Source organism: Festucalex cinctus, chromosome 7 (assembly GCF_051991245.1).
Source record: "Festucalex cinctus isolate MCC-2025b chromosome 7, RoL_Fcin_1.0, whole genome shotgun sequence".
Lineage (NCBI taxonomy): Eukaryota > Metazoa > Chordata > Actinopteri > Syngnathiformes > Syngnathidae > Festucalex > Festucalex cinctus.
This window is the reverse complement of record NC_135417.1, coordinates 18124508-18152477: the sequence shown is the minus strand read 5'-3', so window position 1 is coordinate 18152477 and position 27970 is coordinate 18124508. Positions and strand designations below refer to the sequence as shown.

Sequence of the window (27970 nt, the reverse complement as noted above, 5' to 3'; positions counted from 1 at the left end):
AACCTAGTCCACAGCGCAGCCTGAAAAAAGACGTGTAGGCAGTGTCGAGGGTAAGAGGGCATTTCATGGTTTCAAGGCAGACATTCAATAAGCTCTTCCTTTGAATTTAGCATACAGTTGCTGTTAATCACTTTTGTGTTTGGGTTTAACTGTCTACAACTTGATGTGGAAGGGTGACAGAAGAGCCGTTTAGAAAGGAACCTTGTTTGTCCCTTCCCTTCAGGAAATAAGTCAGCAGTTCCCCTTTTCCCTTCACAAAGATAGGCCCCCTCCTCACAAAGCGGAAGCCATACTCTTTGAGGATGTTGTAGCAATCCTCCACCACCTGGGGGACACACACGCACACACAACAGAGTAGTTATCCACTGTTTGCACAATTCCGTTTTCCCCATATTTAGCTTATCCCCAAATTGATTAAATGAATTCTTTCCATCATCAAGAAAAAAAGTGGGTTTTTTTGTCCCCCCTCAGGCCTCCTTCACAAACATTTTCTTCCATTTGCTTTTGTAGATTGCCAATCTGCATCAGACTGGATGAGGAAGTTGGACGATGGACACAGCTGCCACATGGAAGCTTTCTAGATCCCCTCTTGAAAAGTTCCATCAAGTCTGAACTCTGACTGGGACACTCAAGGGGACACTTACAGACTCACCAAGTCAGTCCTTTGTCATCTTGGCTGGAATATGATGATAGTTGTCACTGCGCTCTGGAGCAGACTTTTTAAAACTAAAGACCTAAAATGTATAATGCACCATAATTTTGCGACAAGAAAAACTGTTTGCGAGCATAAAAACGTCTTTGCAACCTTGAACAAACCATGACGGCGGGGGACACCCAAAACACTCGCCTACATGTATGCACCCTCGCAAGACTTCGTTCATGAGATTCTGTACCACCTTAAAAGTAAATACAACCCCTAGCAAAAAGTATTTCATCATCCCCAAACATTTTCAATTGAAGGGATAAGAAAGTTGCCAAAATGTCAATGTAAACGTGTGCATTTATTGAAGATTTAACCACAGCCATCTCCCCAGTGCCTTTTCCTGGCATACATCCCCATATCATCAAGGACTGTGGGAATTTGGATGTTTTCTTTTGGCAGTCCTCTTTGTAAATCTCACTGGAACGGCACCAAACAAAAGTTCCAGCGTCATCACCTTGTCCAATGCAGATTCGTGACGCATCACTGAAGATAACCTTCATCCAGTCATCCACAGTCCATGATTGCCTCTCCTTAGCCCATTGCAGTCTTGTTCTTTTTTGTTTAAGCGTCAATGATGGTTTCTTTTAGCTTTCCTGTATGTAAATCCCATTTCCTTGAAGCGATTTTGCACAGTTCTGTCACATACATTGACTCCAGCTTCTTCCCATTTCTTCTTCATTTGTCTTGTTGTGCATTTTCTGTTTTCAAGACATATGGCCTTTAGTTGTCTTGATGCTTAGATGTCTTCTTGGTCTACCAGTACGCTTGACTTTAACAACCTTCCCATGCTGTTTGTACTTGGTCCAGATCTTCAATACAGCTGACTGTGAACAGCCCACATATTTGGCAACCATACGTGTAGAGTTACCTTCTTCAAGAAATTTGATAATTCTCTCTTTGGTCTCATGAGACATCTCCCTTGTTGGAGCCATGATTCTTGCCAATCCACTTGCTCCAGCAGCCCTCCAAGGTGTGATAACCGCACTGTTTTTAACTGCTGACTAACGAGCAGATGTAATTTGAGGCAGGTGCCCAATTAAGGAAAGGAAATTGACTGGGTGTGTCCTTATTTTCTGCTCAAAATGGAGTGATTCCATATTTTTTTTTTACTCAGAATGGAGTCATTCCACGTTTATTTCCCCGCACTTGCTCTATAAAAGTAACATTTACTGACCAGCACAATGTTTTTTCTTCATTTCTTTTAGTGTTTCTGAAAGCCAAGATGTTGCACTTTGGAATGACCTTACGACTGTTTCAGGCTTTTTATCTGAGTTTGAGCTACAGAATAAAACGCCTGAGTGAGTGCTCGTCCAACACTGGTGATTCCATACTTTTTGCTGGGGGTTGTAGGTGATCTTGACAAAAATGTAAAAACATTACCTGAATGTTTCCCATCACACCTGTGGACTCCATACGACTGGCAACATTGACTGTGTTTCCCCAGATGTCGTAGTGAGGTTTACGTGCACCAATCACACCTGCTAAAACTCCTCCCTTATTCAGACCTAACGGAGAGCATTAATGAAGAAGCAAAAGAAAAAAATGATAGGTATTGTCAAATGTTAATATTTTCCTTCCTTCCCTTTTCTTCTGGATTTGATTCATCTGTTCAGATCTGGAAGTAAATTGAACCCATTGAGGGTTCGTGTACCGTATTTGTATTTGGGTCATCAGACGGCCTTTAATGTATTTTTGGACATGGCACTATTTAATTAGTGGACTCGATAGATATCGTAGAATTTATTAAGAATATACTCGGGAACAGGGTTATTATAGTTTTAGAATTTTTAATTTTAGTAAGTTTTTATTTCGTTTTGAGTTTTGTTTTTTTTAAATTTAGTTAGTTTTAATTAGTTTTCAGGGTGGTTCTGTTGGTTTTTATTAGTTTTAGTTATTTAGTAAATGATTCGTTTCAGTTTAGTTTTACTTAGTTTCAGTATTAGTTTTAGTTTGAAAACAATGTGTATTACTTGTGCATAATATTTAAAAAACACCATGGGAGTGACGTCATCTGAAGGCACTTTTCGATTGGCTGCTGGTAGATGATGTCACTTCCGTGTGACTCACTAGCAGAAGTCCTTATTCCGGTTAATATCAAAATAAATGTACTTAAAATCACATTTAAAATCATCCCCCAAGGCTCATGCATTACATTAATTTCCAAAGATGACAAAAAAAAAGGAAATTTTTGCTATAATTATAGTTAGTTTTAGTTTTGTAAACATAAAATGTAGTTTCAGTGAGGGGGGGTGGACATCATATAATTGACGGTCATTTAAATGTTTCGGAGGGTTTGTAAGGGATTAACCCAAATAAACTCCTCAAAAACGCAGATAAAGATTAAACATGCACTGTCTGAGGAAAATGGGGGATCAAAAAAAAAAAAAAATTAACCCCACTGTACACTAAAAATACAAATTCATATGAAAGCAGCTAAAGTGTGAAAACGTACCGATTCGTAGCATGAAGTTATTGAATGACTGGTAGTTTATATTCATGAGCGTAACCTTCATGGCTAGCGCAAAGTCCGCCAGGTCTGCCAGGTGCTGCCAGCGTTCTTTGTCCGACTGCTCCTCTTTCTGATGAACAAGGCGCAAATAGGTACGCATATTTTTTTGTGTGGTATTTTGATCAGTTCCACAGACTGAACCAACATCATTGCCAAGGGACAATACTGACCTTCATACAGGTGTACCCATTGTTGACATCAGGAGTAACACCTGATGCGGCCATGTAGGTGCTTCCGATGGTCTTGATTTTTGTGATGCAGCGGAACTGAGGCTCGTCCAGCAACTGTACATACACAAGTCAAATGATTAGCTACATTAAACAATAATTTAACGGAATCCTATGACCTTAAAGCAAGAATGATTTATTTTCCTTTTTGAAGCTTTTTTTTTTTTTTTTTGGTAAACCAACTTACACTGTCAAAGTCTGATATGATCTCGTTGAGGAAGCGTAAGCATTCAATGCCTCCATTATTGATGCTCTCCTCTGTGTAGAAGTCGGAGAAGTTTGGGATGGATGCAAACATGACTCCGATCTCATCGTAGGACTGACTGTACAGTTCCTAGCACACAGCAATAACACGAGATTGAACATTTTTTTGTAATCTGCAGGATCCAATGTATCGTATACTAGCAGAGTGAAGGACCATTATTCCAGTATTCTGTCAATTTTAAAGCCCTCACCTCATCTCTCTTCTTAGAGCCCAGGAAGTGTCGAGCAACGTGTTCGGGAAGCATGTTGGTCACCAATGCTTCATTCCATCTTCTCATCTCATATACCTTCTCCTTCTGCTCATGAACCTCAAGCTTCCACAGGAATAACGTGCGAGCGAGCTTCTCCACCTTCAGGTAACAACAGCAACTCATTACAAGCTTTGACAACTGCCAACATCGCACTTGCTTATGTCTAAATGATCAGTTTTCATTAAATTAGTAAAACCTTTGTTCCTTTTATTGTATTGGAATACATTCCTTTAAAAATATCACTGTCATTCCTTAGTGGATGAATATGAGAAATAACTTTTTAAACCTTCTTATTGACAATTCCGAGCTTACGTCACAAGTCAAAATGGCGGTCAACTCGGTGAAAGGAAGCTCTCCGCTCATTGAAAAGTATTGGACTTTGGATAACTGTAATTTGATTTGGGAGTATTATTTTGATTTCAAAATGTGATGAAATGCCGCTTCACAGCTATAACAATCTTCCTGGTTTGTATTTAAGCTCATCACAGGCAAAAGCAATAATACACCATTTATTCTCACCATGCAAAGGAAGCATTTGCATTGTGGAAATATCAGAAATGTCCGGATGTGTCAATTACATAATACTAAATTACTGAACTGAGAATATTAGACGGGTTTCTTTTAGACAAAAGGTTTTTATGAGAGAGGAATCTTTAATTAAAATAAAAGTTACGATTTAGCATGTATGCTATGCATGGTTCTGTTTCAACATTTCTGTATGAAGTTATTGACTTTCATTTTTTCTTTTTTTGTATTGTCATCATACACACACATGCAAACGCACACAGACAGATGTAGATGGGTATTGACAAACTGCTATTGAGCAAGATAGATATTGACAAACAGAAATCTATCCATCTAGCTAGCAAGCTAGCTATCCAGCTAGATCAGGGGTCTCCAAGTTCGGTCTTCAAGAGCCCCTATCCAGCCTGTTATCCATGTCTCCCTCCTTCAGCACAGCTGAATCTAATGATCAGCTAATCAGAAAGCTTTGCAGAAGCCTGATAACGATCCCGATCATGAATCAGGTGTGTTAGTGGAGAGAAACATGGAAAACAGACTGGATAGAGGCTCTCGAGGACCAAACTTGGAGACCCTTGAGCTAGATAGATAGACAGAGAGACAGATGGATAGACAGACACATAGATAGACAGACTGTGCAATTATAGTAAGTAATGTGAACTTACATGTCGGGAGAAATAATAAAAACTGACCATCATAGTGAAGATCATAATTGTCATTGTCAACTTGGATGGCACTAAATGTGACCTATGAAGAAGAAGATGATATCCAAGTATTCAAAGTTACAAATCTATGTTACATAAAATGTTTGGACTTTGTTGGACAAAGTACAGTATAATATTTTTTTTTCTCACCTGTAATCCTGAAAACGGGCCATGTCATAGCGGTCAAAGATGTCCCTCCAGCTGTATATATTAACAACACCAGTAGCCACAGTGATTAGCAGCATCAGTGTGAGCTTGACCATGTGACTAACTTGAACCAACATGGTGGTGGCCATAAGCGCCAGTACAGCAATGTAACTATAATATTTGGGGGTGTTCAGACAACCTTCAGGGCTAGACCAGGTGAAGGAAGAGGAGGAAGCGGACGCCACAGAGGTGCTAACTGACATTGGACCTTGAGGCAGACAGCTCAGCTAGAAGATGTACAGTAAGCAGTCATGAGTAACTATGATTAGCGCGCAGTCTTGACTTTCTGGGATGTAGTCCAAATCTTACCATGTCAACAATGTCAGCCATGGTGAGTATAAAGATGGCTGCCATGGCCCAGGTGTTTCGAGCCCAGCGAGTGTGGTCAATCCAAGTTGAGAAACCAACTAGCTTCTTTGGAAAAACCTTTAAAAAAAAAAAAAAAAAGAATATTTCAGGTACCGTATTTTCACGACTATAAGGTGCACCTAAAAGCCTTCAATTTTTTTCAATTTTTTTCCCAATTCAGTGCGCCTTATATATGGATCAATATTGAGCCACAACAGGTCTCGCTGTCAAGACGCTATCGGTGACCCTGCACGATCGGTGACGCGCATGCGCAGAAGATCCCGCCATCTTGGATCGCTAGCTAATACGTTACCTGAGAGAAAATAATAAAACAGCTGTTTATTCATTTTGGGAGTGAATGGAGTTGTCAGAAAGCTGGTTTGTAATCTATAAATAAAGTTTGACTGACCCATTTGACTGTTTTGTTGACATTCCCTTTAGCGCAGCACCATCTAATGGATGCATAATGTAACCACAGCCTCTACTGTAGCGCCTTATATATGGAAAAAGTTTTCAAATATGTCATTCATTGAAGGTGCGCCTTATAATGCGGAAAATACGGTAATATAATAACAATAAACTGTCGAGCATATGCACTATGTGCATCTACTGAAAGACACTTTTGTCTACTGACATTGTAATTTGATGTACTGTAATCCTGATCTTGACAGAAGAATCTGGAACAATATTTATAGTGACTCATCTTTGTACTCAACTCAGCACACCCATTTAGTGACAGTGCTGTGAATTGCCCGAGAGGCGATCAATTCTGCTGCATATCAAATGCATTTCAATTTCCGTGGCGAGGAGGTCAGAGTCAAAAGTAGTCCTCTCTGCCAAATAACACATCGACATCTCCAGTGAGTATGCTGCCACATGGAAGCTTTCAGTTCAGCACATATTAAGCAAAAAAAAAAAAAGCAACTTTGCTTGGGGTCCATGCAATATGACACAGACCCAAGTCTTAACGTGGGAAAAATAAAAATCTGTCTTCATAGTTTACAAGTGTACCAAAAAGTCAACAGGCGCACGTGTCTTGGCCTTATTGCAAAAAAACCTTTTCAGAGGAATCGATCCCAGCTTGGAGTCCTGTTTTCCAACAATCAATAGACACATCGCTATCCCTAATAATGATAATAATGACTAATGTCAACACTTGACCATCTCTTGTCATGTCATCAAACATAATTCTAGTTTTTTTGCTTATGTGTGTTGGACACGCGGCCATTTCTCGAGCGGCAAAGGAAAAGAACTCATGATACTGTTGCCATGTCGACACTCTAATTTATATATTAAATTAAATTAATATTTATTTATTAAATGATTGCATTAGATTGACGGAAGCCTTCTGCCTTTTTTATTGTTTCACACAGAACACAGCAAAGGCAGGGTATGTAGTATTTCATTTTATCTATCAATCACGGATGGGCAACTAAAATGCTGGAGGCGCCACAATTTCTCATTAGCATTACTGGGTGGGCCCACACTTTCTAACCAAATTTATGACAAAAAAATTATTTTAAATATGGACAATATATGTGTCGGCCTGCGAATAGTGAAAATCCACGTATAATTGATGCCTATTCAAATGAATTTCGACGCATTCTTAAAACCATCGCCTAAGTCATTTTTTCAGATTTTTTCAGGAAGCAAAAAAATTGAACCATTTACATCATGAGGAAATGATTTAGGCACAAAAAAAAAATACTTACAACATCCAATTATTTTAAGAGGGTGACAATTTTGGAAAATCATGCAAAGAAAAAAAAAAGCTGATTAAAAATACTGTACATGTATTGGAAAAAAAAATATTGGGGAAAAAAAATCCTAAATTGGGTGAATCCATTGGTGCCTGTGTAATACAGGAAACATCATAAATTGTAAATTATCATTTTCTTGTATTTACTGATATTTTCAACTGTATTTTCCCCCACAAATCACTGTTTGATAGTGTTCTAAGCATTGTATTATTTATTATTACGTATTCCGGCAATAAATTCCAGAAAGAAAAAAAGATATAAGCAGTGTTAATTTTAACAAGAAATTTTAATTTAGTTTTAGTTATAGTCTTTTGACTAAAATTAATAATTTAATCATTTTAATTTAGTCATCTGATTGTAATAGTTTTTTAATCCAATTTTAGTCAACGAAAATAAAGAGTAATTTTAGTAAAAAAAAAAAAGAACAATTTTAGTCGACTAAATTGACAATTTAGTCGATATTTTCCTTCAGCATACATTTCAACTTTTATACAGAAAATGATAAACTTATTTGTAACTGTAGTTTAACACGCAAGATACGTTTAATACAACGATGTCTTTATTAATTGTGTCAATAAAACATGTTGAACTGACAATAATTTAACTCAGTTTTCACCTAAATAAAAAAAGTGCATAATTGCTTGAGATTAATCTTACAGCTGCACAATGAATGTAAACATGTTTGAACATTAAATAAAATACAGTGAACACTCAACAGTTTCCGAGTGGTTCTTTTCTCACACCTGCGTTTCATACCTTCTGATTGGATTGTGTGAATTTTCGTCAATGTGTTGTTTTCATTTTCGTTTTAGTCATTGACGAAATTGTCAGAAAAAAAGAAAACAAAGATGAATAAATCCTGACTTCATAAGGCTGTGTAAAAGGGGCTCAAGAAATTTAGGCTGAGACGGAATGCTAACTACATGTTAGCTCTAGTAATGGGTAACAGTGAGTAGTGAAAAATCCAAGTATAAAAGTGTTGAATCTCACCCTGGGGAAAATGGCGGCCAATGAACAGACTGTCAGGATTAGGAGTAGGACTTCCCCCACTGCAAAAGTGATGTAGTTTGCAATCAGGCTGTTACAAAATGAAAAATCTTGTTATAGTCAACAAGTAAGAACAAATGGATATTTGTTGAATGCATAATTAATGGCATAGATGTGAAGCCACTGGCCTGAAGGACTAACCTGGGATCGATGAGGGCCTCCGTGGCAGCGGTGAAGAGCAGCACCACGCAGGAGCAGCAGAAGGCAGCTCCACTCTGCTTCTCCTTCTCCACCGAGTAGCGCGTCTCTAAGTCGGGGTCAACAAACCTCAGGGAGAGACGGTTTGTGTGCTTCCCTTTTAAACTGGCCAGACAAGAGAACCTCAATAGTCACAGTAAACATTTCATAATGTACCGCAGTGCATAATTAAGCAGCATGTTATTTATTTATTATTTATGTACGGTACTAACTGTAGATAGCATCAAGCCGCAATGTACTCGGCCGTTTAATTATAAAACGTCAAAATTGCTATCAGATGGAGGGATGTAGTTCCACAGAATTTCCCTGATTATTTTTGCTGGTCATAGTTGTTGTGATTTCATATCGCTCTAAAATACTCCATTGAAGAGGGTTAGGCAACCTGCGACTCTTTCATCCTTCTGTTGTGGCTCTCTGTGTCTTTGGAAGATAAACAAATCTTGTGCTGTGACTATCAAATATTTTTTAAATCGATTAATCTATCGACTACTCAATAGATTAATCGACTGATTGGATTCATTTGAATTTTGTATTAACGTGAATTACAAAAGTACCCGATGAATGAATGAATGAATGAATGAATTAATTAATTAATTAAAAATCAAAATAATTAAATACATAAATACATACATAATTTAATTAATTAATTAATCATTAAAACAGTAATAATTTGATAATCGATTACTTGTTGATAAAAATAGTTTGTCCCTTAAAATATGACTGACTGAGAATTTTGTGATTCCAAGAAAAGTTTCTCAATAAAACATTTAATTCTACATGTAACGTGAACTATATTAAAATCAAATATGGCTCACATCGCCTCACAAATGACAGCTTACAACTGTGTGTGAAAATGAAGGTTACTCATACAGCTCTGATGTGCTGATGCTGCAATTAGGATCAAAAATCACATAAAACATCTAAAATAAATACTTTAATAAGCAACTACTTTGAAAATATATATTCAACACTGTTAACTCATTTGCTCCCCAAAACATATAAACACGTTCTATTTTAAATATTGACATGGTCCCAAAAACGTAGCGCAGCGTCTGACCCGAAGAGTTCGCGTCTGACCTGAAGAGTTCGCTTAAAACAATGGTAATTATTCCAAAAAATGGCCAGCAGGTGGCAGCAGAGTATAAGCGATCAACCAGGGCCATGTTGCAATAAGCTCTTTTCCCCACAGTTTTCAACAGGTTTGTGAAAAATTAGGAAACTTGGCTATATTCTAAGTTTAATTGCTGCAAAACAGAAACAGATACAAACACTTTTTTTTCTGTGATGAAAGAAGACATTCTAATCTTTCTTTTGGTGGGCTCCATGTTTTTATAGCAAGAGAACACAATATTCTGTGGGCCTTGCAAAATCAGTCAAAATCCAGTAAAACATCCGGGAGCGAAGGGGATTGCTTCAGTAAAAATGGTTGCGAGCGAATGAGCTAAGTGCAATATTGATTACACACATGATAAAATGGTGACGAAGCACTTCATTAATACACGGACTCAAATAGACAGTAAGTATTTTATCGAAAATTAAGCATTAAAAGGTATATATGCACTATAGTGTTATCTTTATTTTACATGTGAAAAGTGTTTTGTAGCTCCCAGCATTTTATTTTTTTTTCGTGGAAGAGTCGCTTTGACTATTTAAGGTTAGCGGCCCCTCTGCTGCCACAATTAAATCACTGACATCGTCATGCCGAATCACATTGCAGTGCCCCTGGACATAATAGAGTCAGTCAGACGGAAACACACTTCATTTCACAATTTATTCTGCACTAAATATAAAATGCATGTTGACCAGTCAGCTGTAGTTCACTCGTCAGGACTGCTGCTATTTTACATTTTCTTCCAAAAAAGGCCCTCAAAGTGTTTTTGATGACGCATTCACCTACAGATGACACAGTATGGGATCCCACAACCTCTGAGCCACACCACCCTAAAGTAAAACCTTTTTATTTTTCCACCATTGTACGTCTAACTAGGCTCTCTGGACAAGCTAACAGAAAAAACGTTTGAAAACTTTCCACTCACGCTTGGACGGTCTCTCGCTCCAACAGAGCCTCATTCAGCAGTTTGTTGAGCTCCTGCTCGTTCTCTTGGGCATCAATCACCCTTTCAGCCAGGTCCCGCAGGCGTAGCCTTCGGCGAGGATTTGGGAAAGAAGGGTTCACCACCTGCCGATCCACAAATCAAAGTCATGTCATGCTCCTTTCAAACACTTCACTCAAAAAAGAGGATGCATACTGTAAATTCAAGACAAAATATGATGTTATCAAAGTTAGCAGAGTGAATTATGCAGAATGACATACAAAGTTTTTTCACATTTTAGTGAAATTCTAAAATTACAACCTGTTGTTGTATAGTTGCCATTTTTTAAAAATCTATTGTTCAGTAACAGATAACAGTGTTGTTTGTTTTTATGGTCTGATCTGAAAGATTACAACTTTTTACCCTTGTGTCCAGTTCTTCAGGTTCCTCTGGTGTCGTGCAGGCCGTGTTCACGCTACCATTACACTCCGTGGTGTTGACCAGCAAAGGAGAGTTTCCGTTGGACGAAGTTACAGATAATTTCTAATGGGAAACATAAAAAAATAAAATAAAAAAATCTGAACACTTTTAATTGCCAGTCAGAGTTGTGTAAGATTCTAGTCTAATCTAAATCTATTTTTGAAACGGTGTAATGCATCAACCTCTTTGCAGTATTGGAACAGTGAGGGACATCAATATTTGTATGCGTGTGCAGGTTTCACTCACTACACTGTTGATGCCGTTTTTCCCAACAGGTCCTTTGGAAACGACGACCAGGTAGGTCTCGATTCCTCTCTCCCTCAAGTAGTCACAGCGTTCACCTCCATCGCCCGGCTCAACTTCAAACTCGCCATGAAGACACTCCATGGTGGTCTGTGAGATGTGGACACGACTAGTCCACATGAAAAGGGATATATAGAGAGAATAGGGTCAGAGGTCAAACACTGCTTCACTTACGAACCACTGTCAGGAGAGCTAACTAGGTCGACAATTATTTTTAAAAACAAACATCACGCACACACTCCTGAATTGTAACAAGCCACCTGTCAGGTTTTTAATTGCTCGCCTTTGGCTTATATGCAGTATTTGCTATCCTGAACTATGACACACATATTTTCACATTTCTTTGTAGAGAACTTCGGCACACCTAATACACTACGTTTACCAGAATAGCATAGGATTAGGGCTGTGCAATTAATGGAAATTCAATTACAATTTCAATTATTACACTCCGCAAAATCAGCATAATTGTAAAAAAAATAAATAAATAAAAAAAAAATAATAATAATAATTTTTTGTTGTTTAAATTTATACATTTGTACCTTTTTTAAATTTTAAAACAACATTTTATACTATAATATTTTTGTAATAATATATTATTATATAATTATTATATTATTATAATATATAATATAATATAATTCTATAATATAATTCTATAATATTTTATAATATTTTTTTTTTTTTTTACATTTAACCATTTTCTCATTTTGTACAAAAAAAAAATCATCCTAATGCACAGTGCACATGCTGCACTCCAACTTCAAGTTTTTGCAAATATAAATATTTATTATTATAAATATATCCAGAATTTTCTGAAGCGCTTGCTCTTAATAAGGGTCGCGTGGGGTGCTGGAGCCTATCTCAGCTGGCTATGGGCAGTAGGCGGGTACACCCTGAACTGGTTGCCAGCCAATCGCAGATTCTAAATATATATTATTGTAAATTCCATTTACTCCAAAATAAACTTACATAGTTAAAGTGTCTCTATTTTTTTAATTGGTCTTAATATTTTTAAATGTGTAATTGTTTGTTTTGTACTAAAAAAATAAATCAATCAATCAATAATCGCCCTACTGCACAGTGTACAAGCTGCACTCCAACTTCAAGTTTTTGCCAATATAAATAAATAAATGTTATGAATTCTATTTGGTCCAATAGGAATTTACATAATTAGAGCATTTCTATTGTTTTTAACTGGTCTTAATATTTTTAAATGCTTAAACATTTTCGTGTTTTTTACCAAAAGTAATTGTTTGAATAATCGTGATTCCAATTATTGCCAAAATAATCGTGATTATTTTTTTTTTTCCATAAATGAGCAGCCCTACATAGGAAGGTGCAAATGAATGAAATCCACCAGGGTGTGTTCTTACCCTGGTATCCCTCCAGCCTCCATCTTGTTGGCTACAGTGACATCAGTGGACCACACATCATATTGCCAACGTTTCTGACCAAGCACTCCCCCCAAGACTGTACCGCTGTGCACTCCAACTCGCATGTCAACATCTGTTTGGGTTTTCTCACGGACATACCTAGTGTTTGTTGACAATGTAAATGTTAAAGACAATAATAAAAGCAAATCATCTCATCACACATACAAAAGAAATGATCCCAAAAACGAACGCACGTTCTTTCATGGCTACACAAAAATCTATATTCGTGATCAATTTCCCACTGAGTATGTGACAGACCACCATGCAACATATGCAAATGCAGTGACAGACTTGTGGAAATTTTAAATACAGCTCTACTGCATACTTACGAGATGGCCTCAACCATGGCGAGGCCCATCATGATGGAGCAGGCGGCATGGTCCTCCCTGTAGTCTGGCAGCCCACAAATACAGTAGTAACAGTCTCCGAGGATCTTGATCCTCAGCTGGTGATATTTCTGAGAAGGTGGGTGTGGTTTTAGACAGAGAATGATGCACTTTATGTTGCAGTTGCTTTGCCTATTGACGACTTTAATAAAATTCTAAACATGCTAATTATTGTTATTACCTATTCCGTTTTATTCTGATTCTTTTTACTGATTGCAAACACTTGTGCTAATTTAAAGAGAGGAAAGCAAATGCTCAATTAAAATACAAGACTTTTTGTATGATCGGTGCAATTAGAAGGAAATAAAACTCACAGGCCTAGCTTTGTTATAATTTATGCGAATGTTCGCAGCTTTAAGGAACCAGAGAATATAGTAAAAGACTGGTGCGCATGAGTACTACAAGCAAATTGAATATTGCGTTCCAGTGGTTACAGATGGAGTCTGTTACTGCGCTTTTACGCACTAGAATAATACATCTCAATCAAATAGCATGACTGCAGTCAAGCTAGCCTCAATTTCAAGTTAAGTCAGCCACCATAGCGTTTGCTTCTGACAGCCAAATTCAAAATAAAAGCCAAGTAAGGCATTGATACCCATCTTCAATGTTAGTACTTGTTTTACTTTTATTTTGAAGTTAAAGCGATAGTTTGTATTTTGTGACATGAATCTCTATTTCAAAACTTGTTTGGCTACCAAATGTTAGCGTTATCCATTAGCATAGTCAAGCTAGGTGCCACAACAGTTGTTCATCGGCTACTAGTTAAAGTGATAGTTCGGATTTTTTGACATGAATCTCCATTTCAGCCTCACCTCCAGTGTGTGCGATCATCACTGACTTACCCCTGACAGCGTTCTGTGACACGAGTTCTTGTCCGGTGTTGGACGAGAGGACAGTAGTCCGGCAAGTTGGCTGTCATCACGGAAATAAAGCGTTTTTCTTCTAAAAATAATTTGTGTTCAAAAGAGTAACACATTTGCATCACATAACTCCCTCCTGAAAAAAAAGAAGCCATTACCGCCGGGCACTACTTTTCTGTTCACTCGTATCACTACACGGCTACACGCATGCAGCTGATAGACGCACACTAATCTACGAGCGAACAGAAAAGTAGTGCCCGGCAGTAATGGAGTCTCACTTTTTTTTAAGGAGGGAGTTACAGTATGTGATGCAAATGTGTTACTCTTTTGAACACAAATTGTTTTCAGAAGAAAAACACTTTATTTAGTTGGGCCCAGTCAACTTGCCGGACTATTTACCTCTCGTCCAACACCGGACCAGAACTCGTGTCACAGAACACTGTCAGGGGTAAGTCAGTGATGATCACACACACTGGAGGTGAGGGTGAAATGGAGATTCATGTAAAAAAATCCGAACTATCCCTTTAAATAGTAGCCTATGAACAACTGTTGTGGCACCTAGCTTGACTATGCTAATGGATAACGCGAACATTCGGTAGGCAAACGAGTCACAGGAGGGTCTCCAGCGTGACGGTTATCGCGGCTACAACAGCCCCCTTTTTTTTTTTTTTTAAGTATTGTTTTAATAAGCTGCCATTGTGTAGCTCTGGTATAATGGTGTAATTATTAAAACTTGAGAAAATTATATTAAAATGACATATCTGTACAAATTAACGATAAACCTTGCCTACTTGTACCATAAGTCTTAAGTTCATCCATGAAGTCGGTGGGTCAGGATTTATTTTTATTTTTTTAAACCAAACGATTTGAGGACCATGCTAAAATGTTTACGTGCACCCCTGATTATAACCTTGTCAAAAAAAGGCAAATGCATGTGTACAACCGTGATGATAGTGAGACTCACTGCAGCTAGTTTGTCAAACCGAGCGAAGAGTTCATTAAGCAGTTTGACCAGCTCCTGAGCGCTGCATGATGATGACAGCTGTGTAAAACCCACAATGTCTGCAAACAAAATACTGCACGAGAGATCGAGAAAAAACATTGCATTAGTATAGCTACACATTTGTTTGAGGGTGATCAACTACTGTAGACGTCATTGTGTATAGTGTCTATTAAATCAATGACAGATAACTTTAAAGACCGTTTATTTACATCTAACAAAAGGCAGAAGAATCACTCTGAAAGAGAGAATTGAATTCATACATAGTCGATGTAATGATTAGCACTGAGTATCGATACTTAAATAAGGGAGTGCCGAAGGCACTAAGGCATATTGAAGTAAAAATAGAGTCTTGAATTTGAATAGAACCTTTAAAATTTGCTTCGTTACCTGACATTTTCATGTCTGTACATGTACATGGTGTTAAACTGTTGCATCTCTTTTTGACTGGGCTCCTTCTTCATGTCCTGCAGCATCTCATCAGCTATGTGTTTGGGGAGGATGGACAGCAGCAGGCGTTCCTACGCAATAAACAAGCCATTCATTCAAATTCAGAGGCTGCATCATCGATATTGATTGAAAGAAATAAATGTTGGTGCATTTCTTAATGATTTGGGAATTAATGAATCAACTTATCAAGCAACAATTGGAATGATAAAAATGTGAATCCAGTGTAGGTTGCTCATATGAAGAAATTATATAAGGATTGCATGTTGGTTGAAGTCTCTGCATTCAGTGGAAAGTAATTTAAGACAATCCAATCTAAAAGCCCAATCAGTATTCCACAGTGTGGCAGATAAGAAACAATTAAGTGATCCGGTTGACTTTGTGATTACATGTATATCATCTCAGGAGGCCAATTGTCATGGTAACAGACAGTGCAACATACTCCACTCCTTGATTGGTTGGTGGCCCTCATCTGCCAGCAGCCTCAGCATCCCATTGTGAAGATGGTGTACTGTAATTAAGTCTGATACAAGTTGACAGAACTACTACATCCCTCCAAATGACTCGAGTCTCAGTCAAGCTAATTTTCAGGTTTATGCAGCCCGGCAAATTATTCTGGCAGACAGCAAATGTTACAGACACAGCAAAATGAGATTCAGGATGATGATGGTTAGAAAGCACATTTATTTATGAAACACTGTAGCACAAAACCTCAGTAATCCCTTGCTCTCATTTTTCCTTTTTTTTTTTTTTTTTTTAAACACTGTTTTCAATCAGAGCAAAATACAAGTCACAATGCTAAACATCTAAAAGTCTTCAAATCAAGTGAAGAGATGACAATTGGTGTCCACATCTTGTGAGTAGTGTCGTTATGAAAAAGGATTGTAAAAATTACAATAATATGTTCTATCCACCCCACTTATCTAAACACAGCATTTTGATTAATACTGCATATGTGGAGTATGAATTAACCCCTCCGGAGGAATGAACAATTGAATCCCAAACGCGGTCATGCAGTCCACACATTGGACGCCACTTTGAAGCGTGATAACTCAGTCATTTATGAATATTTTCTGACTTCCGACCACTCAAAATGTTCAGTGGCATCAGACCTATCCATACATATGTAGTTTTTATGTATTTATTTATTTATGATACCCTCTATGTACAATAAAAGCAATAATGTGCTACAAGCAAAAAAAACATGAGGTGTGACTCTTATATAAAAAAAAACTCAAATTGGAATATTTGATATTCTGTAATTAGGGCCTTGAATATGTTAATAAATGATAACGACAACATTTTTTTGGGATGTCCATTTTTTGGACAATGGCACTTTTCTATGGTTTAGCCGGCTAACACACCATGAAGTCCAAACATTGGACAACACTTTCAAATGTGATAATTAGGTCATTTATGAATATTTTTTTATTCATGACCACTCAAAATGTTCAGTGGCATCAGACCTATCCATACATATATAGTTTTTATTTATTTATTTATTTTTGATACCCTTTATGTACAATAAAAGCAATAATGTGCTATAAGTGAAAAACAATGATGAGTATATCTATATATAAAAAAAATAAAATTGGAATATTTGATATGATGTAATTAGGTCCTTGAATATGTTAATAAATGATAACAGCAACATTTTTTGGGAACGCTCATTTTTTTGGCAATGGCAATTTTATATGGTTTAGCCGGCTAACACACCAGGAAGTCCAAACATTGGACAACACTTTCAAATGTGATAATTAGGTCATTTATGAATATTTTTTTATTCATGACCACTCAAAATGTTCAGTGGCATCAGACCTATCCATACATATATAGTTTTTATTTATTTATTTATTTTTGATACCCTTTATGTACAATAAAAGCAATAATGTGCTATAAGTGAAAAACAATGATGAGTATATCTATATATAAAAAAAATAAAATTGGAATATTTGATATGATGTAATTAGGTCCTTGAATATGTTAATAAATGATAACAGCAACATTTTTTGGGAACGCTCATTTTTTTGGCAATGGCAATTTTATATGGTTTAGCCGGCTAACACACCAGGAAGTCCAAACATTGGACAACACTTTCAAATGTGATAATTAGGTCATTTATGAATATTTTTTTATTCATGACCACTCAAAATGTTCAGTGGCATCAGACCTATCCATACATATATAGTTTTTATTTATTTATTTATTTTTGATACCCTTTATGTACAATAAAAGCAATAATGTGCTATAAGTGAAAAACAATGATGAGTATATCTATATATAAAAAAAATAAAATTGGAATATTTGATATGATGTAATTAGGTCCTTGAATATGTTAATAAATGATAACAGCAACATTTTTTGGGAACGCTCATTTTTTTGGCAATGGCAATTTTATATGGTTTAGCCGGCTAACACACCAGGAAGTCCAAACATTGGACAACACTTTCAAATGTGATAATTAGGTCATTTATGAATTTTTTTTATTCATGACCACTCAAAATGTTCAGTGGCATCAGACCTATCCATACATATACAGTTTTTATTTATTTATTTATTTATTTTTGATACCCTTTATGTACAATAAAAGCAATAATGTGCTATAAGTGAAAAACAACCACACGCAACTGCAATCCTAAGCACACACACAAGTTGAACTGCAGTTCTGCATACACAAACGTGCATTCACCAATGTACAAATTTCAAACAACACTTTATTTTGCAAAATAACTTCAGCCAGCAATGCACAAGCCCCCCACGCAACCATTCTAGGAATCCGAAGCAAATACACAAGCAAAAGTGACATTGTTTTGGAGTATGCTGGAGGCATTGTGTAACCGCAAAATCATTAGTTACCCTCTGGCGCCAACTCGTGGTTTGTGGGTGTAAACACTTTCAACACATAATTTCCACGTTGTGCTGTGACTTAACTCGCCGTCGCCACATCAAACAACAATTCCACCTCATCAAAGACTACCGCAGCGTTTTGACGCTAATGCGCCTGCAGTTCTGCACACACAAACGTGCATTCACCAATGTACAAATTTCAAACAACACTTTATTTTGCAAAATAACTTCAGCCAGCAATGCACAAGCCCCCCACGCAACCATTCTAGGAATCCGAAGCAAATACACAAGCAAAAGTGACATTGTTTTGGAGTATGCTGGAGGCATTGTGTAACCGCAAAATCATTAGTTACTCTCTGGCGCCAACTCGTGGTTTGTGGGTGTAAACACTTTCAACACATAATTTCCACGTTGTGCTGTGACTTAACTCGCCGTCGCCACATCAAACAACAATTCCACCTCATCAAAGACTACCGCAGCGTTTTGACGCTAATGCGCCTGCAGTTCTGCACACACAAACGTGCATTCACCAATGTACAAATTTCAAACAACACTTTATTTTGCAAAATAACTTCAGCCAGCAATGCACAAGCACCACACGCAACTTTTCTAGCAATCCAAAGCGTTTTCGTCCCATTATTTTTGCAGCATGCTGCAGGCATTTGTGTAACCGCAAAATCATTAGTTAGTCTCTGGCGCCACCTCGTGGTTTGTGGGTGTAAACACTTTCAACACATAATTTCCACTCTGTGCTGTGACTCGACTCGCCACTGTATGAATTGAAACGGAAATCATGAGAAATGCATTACAACACACGGCGTTTACAGTGCATCAAAGATTAGCAGTTATAATGGGAGTCTATCGTCCAAACATTGGATCCAGTGCGTGATAACAAGCTTTTTTATTTAGCTTCGAACTGCTACACTCACGAAAGTCAGCATGGTCGGATTTTTTTTTTTTTTTATCTATTAAAAACCCTGAGGATATTGATTCTCCCAATTGTTTTCCCCCCTATGCTTTTTTCTTTGAATAATAAGCAAATATCCAAAAAATGGACATGGAATCAGTTAAGGAGCAAATTCCACCTGTTTTTTACATCTCATGCGCAGCCATTTTGCCACTCGCTGTCGAGTGAAAATGACATCACAGTTGCTCAGTGCTCGTGTAACAACCAATCACGGCTCACCTGTATTCTGAGTTTGGTCATGTGACCTTCGCAAGCTGAGCCATGAATGGTCATTACCTGAGCACTACGCAACTGTGATGTCATTTTTAGTCGACACCAAGTGGCAAAATGGCCGACTCCAAATATGGATAAAAATAGGTGGGTTTTGATGCTTAATTCAAATTCTGCAAACGCAGTATTAGTCAATATGCCATATTTAGACTAATGAAGGCTAATATAAATCTTAATGTAAAGCATATGAATATATTTTTTATATTATATTATTTGCTCTCTGACCTGTTGTTGGCTTTGCTCCTCCAGGTTGAGTTTGACTTCAAGTGATTGTCTTGCCTCAAGAAAAGCCTTTCTGTGCTTCCGGTCTGCCATGTAATATGACATTATGCCCACGGTGATAGCACAAATATAGATCACAATGTTGGCCAGGAGCTGGGAAAAAAACAAAAAAAACAACAATAGCACAGTTTTGTGAATGTTCTGTAAGCACCTCTAAAATTGCATCGACAGTCCAACAAAACTGCAGCTTTTTTTTTCCCCCTTCCATGGTATTAATGTTTAGCAGTATATTCTAAAAATAAAATTAAACACAGCTCTCACCAGAACATTCCATTTGTTTCCTGCACTGTGCTTGTAGCTTTGACATTGCCTTACTAACGTAAAATAATTATACGCCAAGTAACCATTTTATAACCTTTTCACATTCTCAGAAGCGCAATTGATTTTATTCAGTCCAGCACATAAACGTGGAATAGATGACATAAACACCACATAGTTTTCCACATTATGGTAGAATTGCTTTAAATGAAAAGTCTGAGTCAGTTTTGTAACACAGATGACCTCAGAAAATAACAGTCTGACTTGTTAGCAGATACATTAACAATTTTAGTACATCTGAGTATGACACTAAATTTAATTTACAGTTTTTATGTTTTTGCCATGTTTTTTTTTTTTTTATAAATAACCAAGCTTTGAATTACCTTCAACAATATTTGAATGTTGTTCCTGATTATGTTCTAAAAGTCAATAAGGTCAAATGTTCCTAACATGTAACTAAATCCCTAATTCTACAACTCAGCTCATGATGTCTGTTATTTAGTAGGAATTAAAAACGCTAGTTGTTTTTTGGAAGAATTGTTGCCAGTGGGGTTGGAAAAATCGTTAGATATAGTAGCTGAATTGGAAACTCGGACTACTTTTATGCCTGCAGGGAGCCGTATTGTCAGTGCAAGCTGTACACATCGGGGGGCTTTTAAGTACAGAAGCAAATGAAAAGAAATCAATTGACATAAACAAATTTGTCTTGACAAACTAATAGATGAAATCAATTAATCGCCCTGCGTATTAATCAATCAAGCAACCACAACACCCGTTCCCAAAAAAACAAACAAAAAAAACACATTCACTCGTGCTGAAATGGTTAACAGTTTTTTGCCAAAATGGTTCAAAGGTTTTCTCAAAAGTTTGCGAAACACACCCAAAAACATTATTGATGATTTTGCTGATGTGCTTTTAAAAGAAGAGGACAAAAATTAGAGGATGAGAGATGCCTGGGCTTGTAATAGTGAAATAAGTCGGCCTTCAGCAGTGCCAGTGAGAGAGGAAAAAAGTAAACAATCCAGGGATGTCACTGCTCAATGAGGAAATGACTTTGGTGGACATAACAGCGCTGCTTTATCAGAGTCAGGAGCAGTGTTTCAAACAACAACAACTCGTTTGGTAAAATTCTGTGAAGTTGTCATAGTGTTTGGTACGTTAACAACTCTAACTGAAGTAGATAAATCGTCTTTCATATCAATTCATGGTTCATTTACTTTTTAGTGTCAGCTAAACCTTTAAGACCAAAACATTGATGTAATTGTTTATGGTAATATAGATTAATTTATTGCTTCTGTTGTTTAAAAAAATATATATATTAGAAGAGGACCATGACAAAATAATTGCTTATTAAATCACAAATTTTTGGCCTATATTTAAAGACAACTTCATCAATTAATGAACTTTGCATGTTTTGTACTTGAGAATAAACAAATATACAGACAAAATATTGCAAAATTGTCAAAAAGTTCTGCCTGTGATTCTTTTAGGCATTAAGGCCCACCCCAAAAAGTTATTCGATTTATTATGTAGTTTTTAAAATTAATCAGTTGATTTTTTCCCCCTCCCTATTACCGGTATTGAGTCACAACATCAGTAAAACAGAACTAAAAATACACCTACAACATTTGTTTAGCGTGTCATTATTTGCATGATCAGCTCAGACTGGTTTTCATTTTCTTATGCCCACAGTTTGTGCCGTAAAACAAACGGTTGCATGAAGCTCGCTATTGTGCTATGGCTTCTTTTAAAGTATGAAAAAAAAAGAAAAAAGCACAGGGTAGTACCATCTGATTTGACTTTTCACTGATGCTGTAAGGGATAAAATGGTGATTATTACATTTACTTAATCAAGTACCGTTGGTTTGATCATCGCTGGGGAACATTTTGTCCTATTCGTTCTACCGTATTTGTTTGTTATACATTATCTGTTGCTCTACCATATAAATTTCAACATTCAACAAAAAGCTAAATTACAGTAATTGAAATTTTGATTTTGCCAATACGTTAAGAGACATTAGCTTCTGTTTTAAAAATAAAGTTATTAAGTTGAAAATATAATATTTTAGCTTATATTTTCAACACATATACAAACAATAATAAAATGAGTGATAAGTTATTTTTCTCAGCTGGCTCGCTCACTGAGGACAATATCAAGGAACATTTTCCCATTAAATGACAATATGATGTCCCATTTTATGCTGTTTTAACATAAAAAGAAAATTTTCCCCAGTATGCCAAAATCAACCAACTACTGCAATTAGAAAATAAGCATGCATAATTAAAATTAAAATCACTTGAACCAGAATTTTCCCAATGAAGAAGACATTCAATGGTGGAGCTGTAATTTTCCCCATTGACCCTCTAAGTTAGTTCATGAGCAATAATAGTATCGTGTATTTTAAGTGATTTAAGTGTGTTTTCACTTATCACTTAAAACAAACAAACAAAAACCTAGCTTGGATGCTAGAACTGATTAATTGCATTTCCATTCATTTCAATGGGAAACATTACCTCGATTTATGAACGATTGGGTAACAAACGGTCTCACTGAACCAATTCAGTTCGTAAATTGAGGTTTCACTACACTATAGATACATCAAAATGTTATGGTTATGTAAACATGTAATTTTACCTTAAAGCTACTGAACGCAGAAAATTCCATTTTGAATCGCTACTGCCACCTGTTGCCGAACAATGAAACTGCACACACCCTTCTTCACGTACACAATGCACATATGACATCATATGCAGACAGAGGGCAGGAAATTTGAACCTGAGTTCAGTCTGAAAACTACTGGCCAGAGGCTTACAGTACAAACAAACAAATTGTTTTGAATTTTTAAAGCAAATTTACTGAAAATGCGCAAAACGGACATGCAACTTATGTCCGTTTCCATCTGTTCTTCTTTTGCGAATATTGAGAGGGGACAGTATACACCATTGAGATGTGATCCACCAGTAATTTAAAAGAAGAAGAAGTAGAACAGGATGTGACTGCGCTGTACGATGACGTCGTATGAGTTTGCTTTTGTATTTGTAAGTCCTTATTATTGACACTTTTGTAATTCTATTACTGATCGATCCTTTCACTTTTGTGATGTTAAAGGTGCTGTCTGCCGGTTTCACTCAGGAAAATGCACTTTTTAAATACAGGATTTAAACAAACAAACGACTTCTCAATTTATAGATATGGTCTTTTCAGAAACGGCCCGCTGTTTACAAAACAAACACAAAATGGCAAAATACAGGCTGGGGGTGTGGGGGTTTAGGACAAAATCACCCCCACACGTTATGAAAAGCCCATATCTATAAATTGAGAAGTCGTAGAAGATGCTTCAGTCATAAATAGTCAAATAAAAAGGCTATTGTGAAGATATGTTTGGCCAAATTGTTACAAAGAGCAGCTTTAATTGTATTTTAGTGAATCTGTTGCTGTTGTTATGTATTTTACTGTAATTGTATTTTGGGTTACACGACCTAAAATAGCCTTCTGGCTATTTTTGGCATATTTACTGAAATGTTGACTAATATGTACTATCCTTGATATATGTGCACCAGTTGTGCCATATTTTTTAAGCATGTGATCCTGACCCTGATTATTTTATTCTCCATTGTGGTGGCTCAATAAGGCAAAATCCTAAAAACTGTTGCTCCACCTAACTTTACACTATTTACAGTGGATACAGAAAAGTTGCTTTTCACCCTGGTAGCTGTCTTTCTTTTTTAGTTTAATTATACAGGTTATAGTCACCCCCGCGCAATAAAAAAACAAAACTGTGTTCTGAGTATCTCAAGAGTAGCATTATTTACAATTTTCACCCCTTGCCGAGTCTCACCTGTCTGCCAAGTGCTGCCCCCTGGATGTCCTCCTGTTGCTGCTGGGCGATGGTGACCCCCAAAACCAGGGTGTGAACTCCGCAGGTGACGGCGGTGATAAGCACGATAGGAGTCAACCTCAAAGGCAGAGTCAGGAAAAAGGAGAAACTGAAGAAAGCCTGCCAACCCACTGTGTCGCTTGCCTGGTGAAAGCGGGCATAATTCAAACCCAGGTAGCAGAATATTTGGGCTGCTATGAGCACCCACAGGGCGTAGGGTACCACCCGCCTCGAGATGCGGTCTGGCAGCAGCCCGAAGCGGCACAGCAGGTAGAGGAGGATGTCTGCTAGCAGCCCGACGGACGCCACTAGGACAGACGCCAGCTTGTCACCGGTGTAGACCACCGCGCACATGACAATGATGTAGCTGTCGAAGAGCGCCGCGAACACAACCAGCACCAGTAAGGTTTCGTGTCTTTGACGCCTGAAGTAGGTCTGGTAGAGGTTCTCCAGGGACTCTGGCGCAAAGGTGAGGCGCATGAAACGGGGCAGGCAAAGGCAGCATCCTGAGCTCCTCACCGTGACTTCGTGTGTACGCCCGACAGCCTGCCCGGGGTCAGACGGCAGAGTCACCGAACAGTCCGCGGAATACTCGGCAGAGTACTCGGGCTCTGAGAAGGCTCGGTTCCGAGGCATTATGGAGGTTAAGTGTTAGAGCTTCCTGTCTGCTCTACTGTCTTCTCTTCAACTTGAGACCTGATAGTTTTCACACAGGCGATAATCAAATTTGTGGATGCTACATCCCCTTTGTAGCCGCACGTGTACGAAATCCTTTCTGTATGTTTATTGTCATAGGACTGACACTACATTGCTGCGTTTGTGCTCACTCCATCGAATGCTGCTGTTTGGCTCAGTCCTGTGTCATATCCACAAATTGGGCACGCCTTTTCAGCAACATGATCCAGAGATTGTCTTCCCACACCCCCCCCCCCCCTCATTCAACATCAGCAACGTGACTGGTCTCATTTGCAGAGTGGCTCGCCACAGTCTGAGTGGTTGAATTGAAGTTGACATCTCCTGGGCAGATGTTTGCATGAGCTCCCACCGTCATCATTCCACTGGCATGGACAGTTTTGCATGATGGCCTTCCATAGTCACACCTCACATGGCCTGAATAAATGGGAAGACATGAGGATATTCACATAAACACTCAAACTCATCACAGTCATCAGGATAGTTGATCTACGTATGATATTGTTAAAGAGGTTCTGTTACTGGATATGTATCAATAGAACTGCCAGTGAACATTTTGGGCTGACCTATGTGCTATGTACTGAGGACAAAAATAGAACAATAAAGCATTGGTCGTTTTTGTCATCATTCAACATAGGTCCAGGCCCTGTGCTGTGGGCCTACCTGAATGACTGACTGACTGACTGACTGACTGACTGACTACATGTTGCGCGGAGCCATTCGGGCAGTTCGTAAATACACTTCCACTTTCTTAGCGTTGTTCAAACATTGACCATCAGCACTAATCTGCGTCCAGTTGACCTTACTCAAGTCTTACAAAGGATGGCATCTAGCTTTACCGTCTATAAATCATCTTTCCTCTCATGGGAGTTTAAGAATGTATAAACTATTTACATGAGATGTTTACTGTACGTGATGCTTGCCCGCCCAGACTTAGTATTTCATTAAGCTCATTTTAATTCCTTTGCCACGTTGAAAGCTGATATTTTGTGACCATCCTTCCAGATGTCGTGAAATTCTTCACTGATGCATTTACCTACCTTCCGTGGAGCCAGATTTCGGGTGCTATAGTAGACGTGGGTGTCATCGCCAAGAATCACAACAGCCCTAACATTTTTAGCCCTAGCCTACAGAGAATGAACAAGTAGAGTAGAGAAAGTAGCCTCGGCATAAATTTGGCGTGTGCATTCGTGTTTGTTTTGTTTTTTTCTCCCCCTCGTTGGGTGTTTTCCGCAGAAGATACAGCTTCGTCCAAATTGCAAACGCGACGAAGGGGAATTTCCGGTCCTCCGTGTTGAAATAAAATTTGTTATAAATAAAATTAAGGAGGAAATTAACCCTAAATTACAGAGTAGTTCAGTAATCATGATACATGTGTGCAAAATTGTGAAAACTGTTAGTGATCGTATTTTTCATCTGCTTTAGAGTTACAGCTGGAAGGAAAAGTAACCATAATCAAAGCAAACGCCATGAAACAAATCAATTCATATTCAAAATCGATCTCAAGATTGATCACTTTGAATATTTTAAGGTACACCAATTGAAAAAATGTCTGCCAAAATTATATTATTTACACAAAGTTTGGATAACGTTGAGCTCTTGTTTTGAAGGAAGAGACATTATATTTCCGTAATAGTTCTGGTGTTTTCTTTCATACTTTACACACCATCTCCACATTTTCTCTTTTACTATTCCCGCCCACTTAAACAAATTAATGAACAAGTACTATACTGTACTTACTTTCTATTTATTTTTTGTTTTTATTTTATTTTATTTTATTTTATTTATTTATTTATTTATTTATTTATTTATTTATTTATTTATTTATTTTTTGGGGGGGGGATGTTGCAAAATAGTGTGGATATATGTAGGGATGTGGACACAATATTCATTATATTAAAATACACATTATTTTTTGCAAAGTCATGTATAGGGGAATAAAAGTGTGAATGAAGGATGATACAACGATCTGAAATTCCTCATTAGAGAATAAGAGACAGAAGAGTGGTACGAAAAAAAGAGTTGGCTCCAAAAAACAAATACAAAACAATTTTTGAAAAATGTTACAAAAAATATTGGCGGGAATAACATCGAAGAGATGAAACTCATGCATTTCCTGTTTTGTTTTTTGTTTTTTTTTCATGGCAAACGTATACTGGGGTCCACTGTAGGCCTACTTTCATGAGAATTACATCTTCCTCAAAAGAGAGAGCTAGTTTTGGGCTCCCTTTTTTTTTTTTTTTTCCCCTGGCTTCTAATTTTTGGTTTGCTTAAATTAATTCATTACCGTAAATTGAATTTCAAAAAAATAAAATAAAAACAATGAATGTTATTCATATTTATTCAGCAATTCACAAACAAAAAGAGATACAAAAAAATAATAATAAAAAGAAAAGTGTAATATTTTTGCGAACTCTTTTCCCCTCTAACTGAAGTAATGGGTGAGCAGTACCCACATATGTATCATTTTAATTTTGCAAAGTCTGCACTCTTCCCTCGAACAATCTATTAACTTAAAAATCATTATCAGTCATGTCCGGGTTAATGTGCTAACTTTTACCTCCCTCTTCCCCCTTCTGCTTAGTGTGGACATACAGATGCTGCCACACACATTTTCACCACTCACATGCGGCTTTAGGATGATAAAAAAAAAACAGCAAATCACTAACTGAATCATTCACAAACCAAATCACTGATGAGATCATTTAATTTTGCCAAGAAAGCCTGCTCGTATGGGCGGCATGAGGGAGAATCCTGAAACCTACATGTCATTACAGTGTCTATGGGGGGTTCCAGTTGTGTTGTTCATATGTACCAATATCAGCCATCTCTCGGTCTCTCTACTAGCCACCAGCCAGCAACAGCTAGTGATGCCCTATGAGGTGGATTCCCAATACATTGGCGTTACAGTGTCTGAAGCAGTGCCATTGTTTTGTCATTACTATAATATGTGCCAATCGCTTTCGCAACACGGACTGGGAACAAATTGATGTGCAAAAACCAGTCCCGCCTCTTCCGTGGCATATACCTCATTGAGAAGAATATAGACTCCACCCACTTTCTACAATGCATTGCATGTTCTGCCTTAAAAAG

General features: G+C 37.5%; 1 protein-coding gene across 1 annotated transcript; it reads right to left on the bottom strand.

The window, feature by feature from the left end:
- Positions 1-44: 44 nt before the first annotated feature.
- On the bottom strand, positions 45-26131 carry adcy3a (adenylate cyclase 3a). Its single transcript, XM_077526619.1, has 21 exons — positions 25918-26131; positions 24146-25294; positions 19992-20141; positions 15626-15756; positions 15200-15311; positions 13319-13446; positions 12930-13088; positions 11500-11665; positions 11197-11316; positions 10777-10919; positions 8684-8845; positions 8486-8573; positions 5697-5813; positions 5331-5614; positions 5142-5223; positions 3895-4053; positions 3627-3773; positions 3383-3496; positions 3156-3282; positions 2084-2208; positions 45-325 (listed from the first exon to the last, which is right to left on the bottom strand). The coding sequence occupies exons 2-21, from the start codon at positions 24818-24820 to the stop codon at positions 146-148; spliced, it is 3369 nt and encodes a 1122-aa protein (XP_077382745.1). The 5' UTR covers positions 24821-25294; positions 25918-26131; the 3' UTR covers positions 45-145.
- Between the last annotated feature and the right edge of the window lie 1839 nt (positions 26132-27970).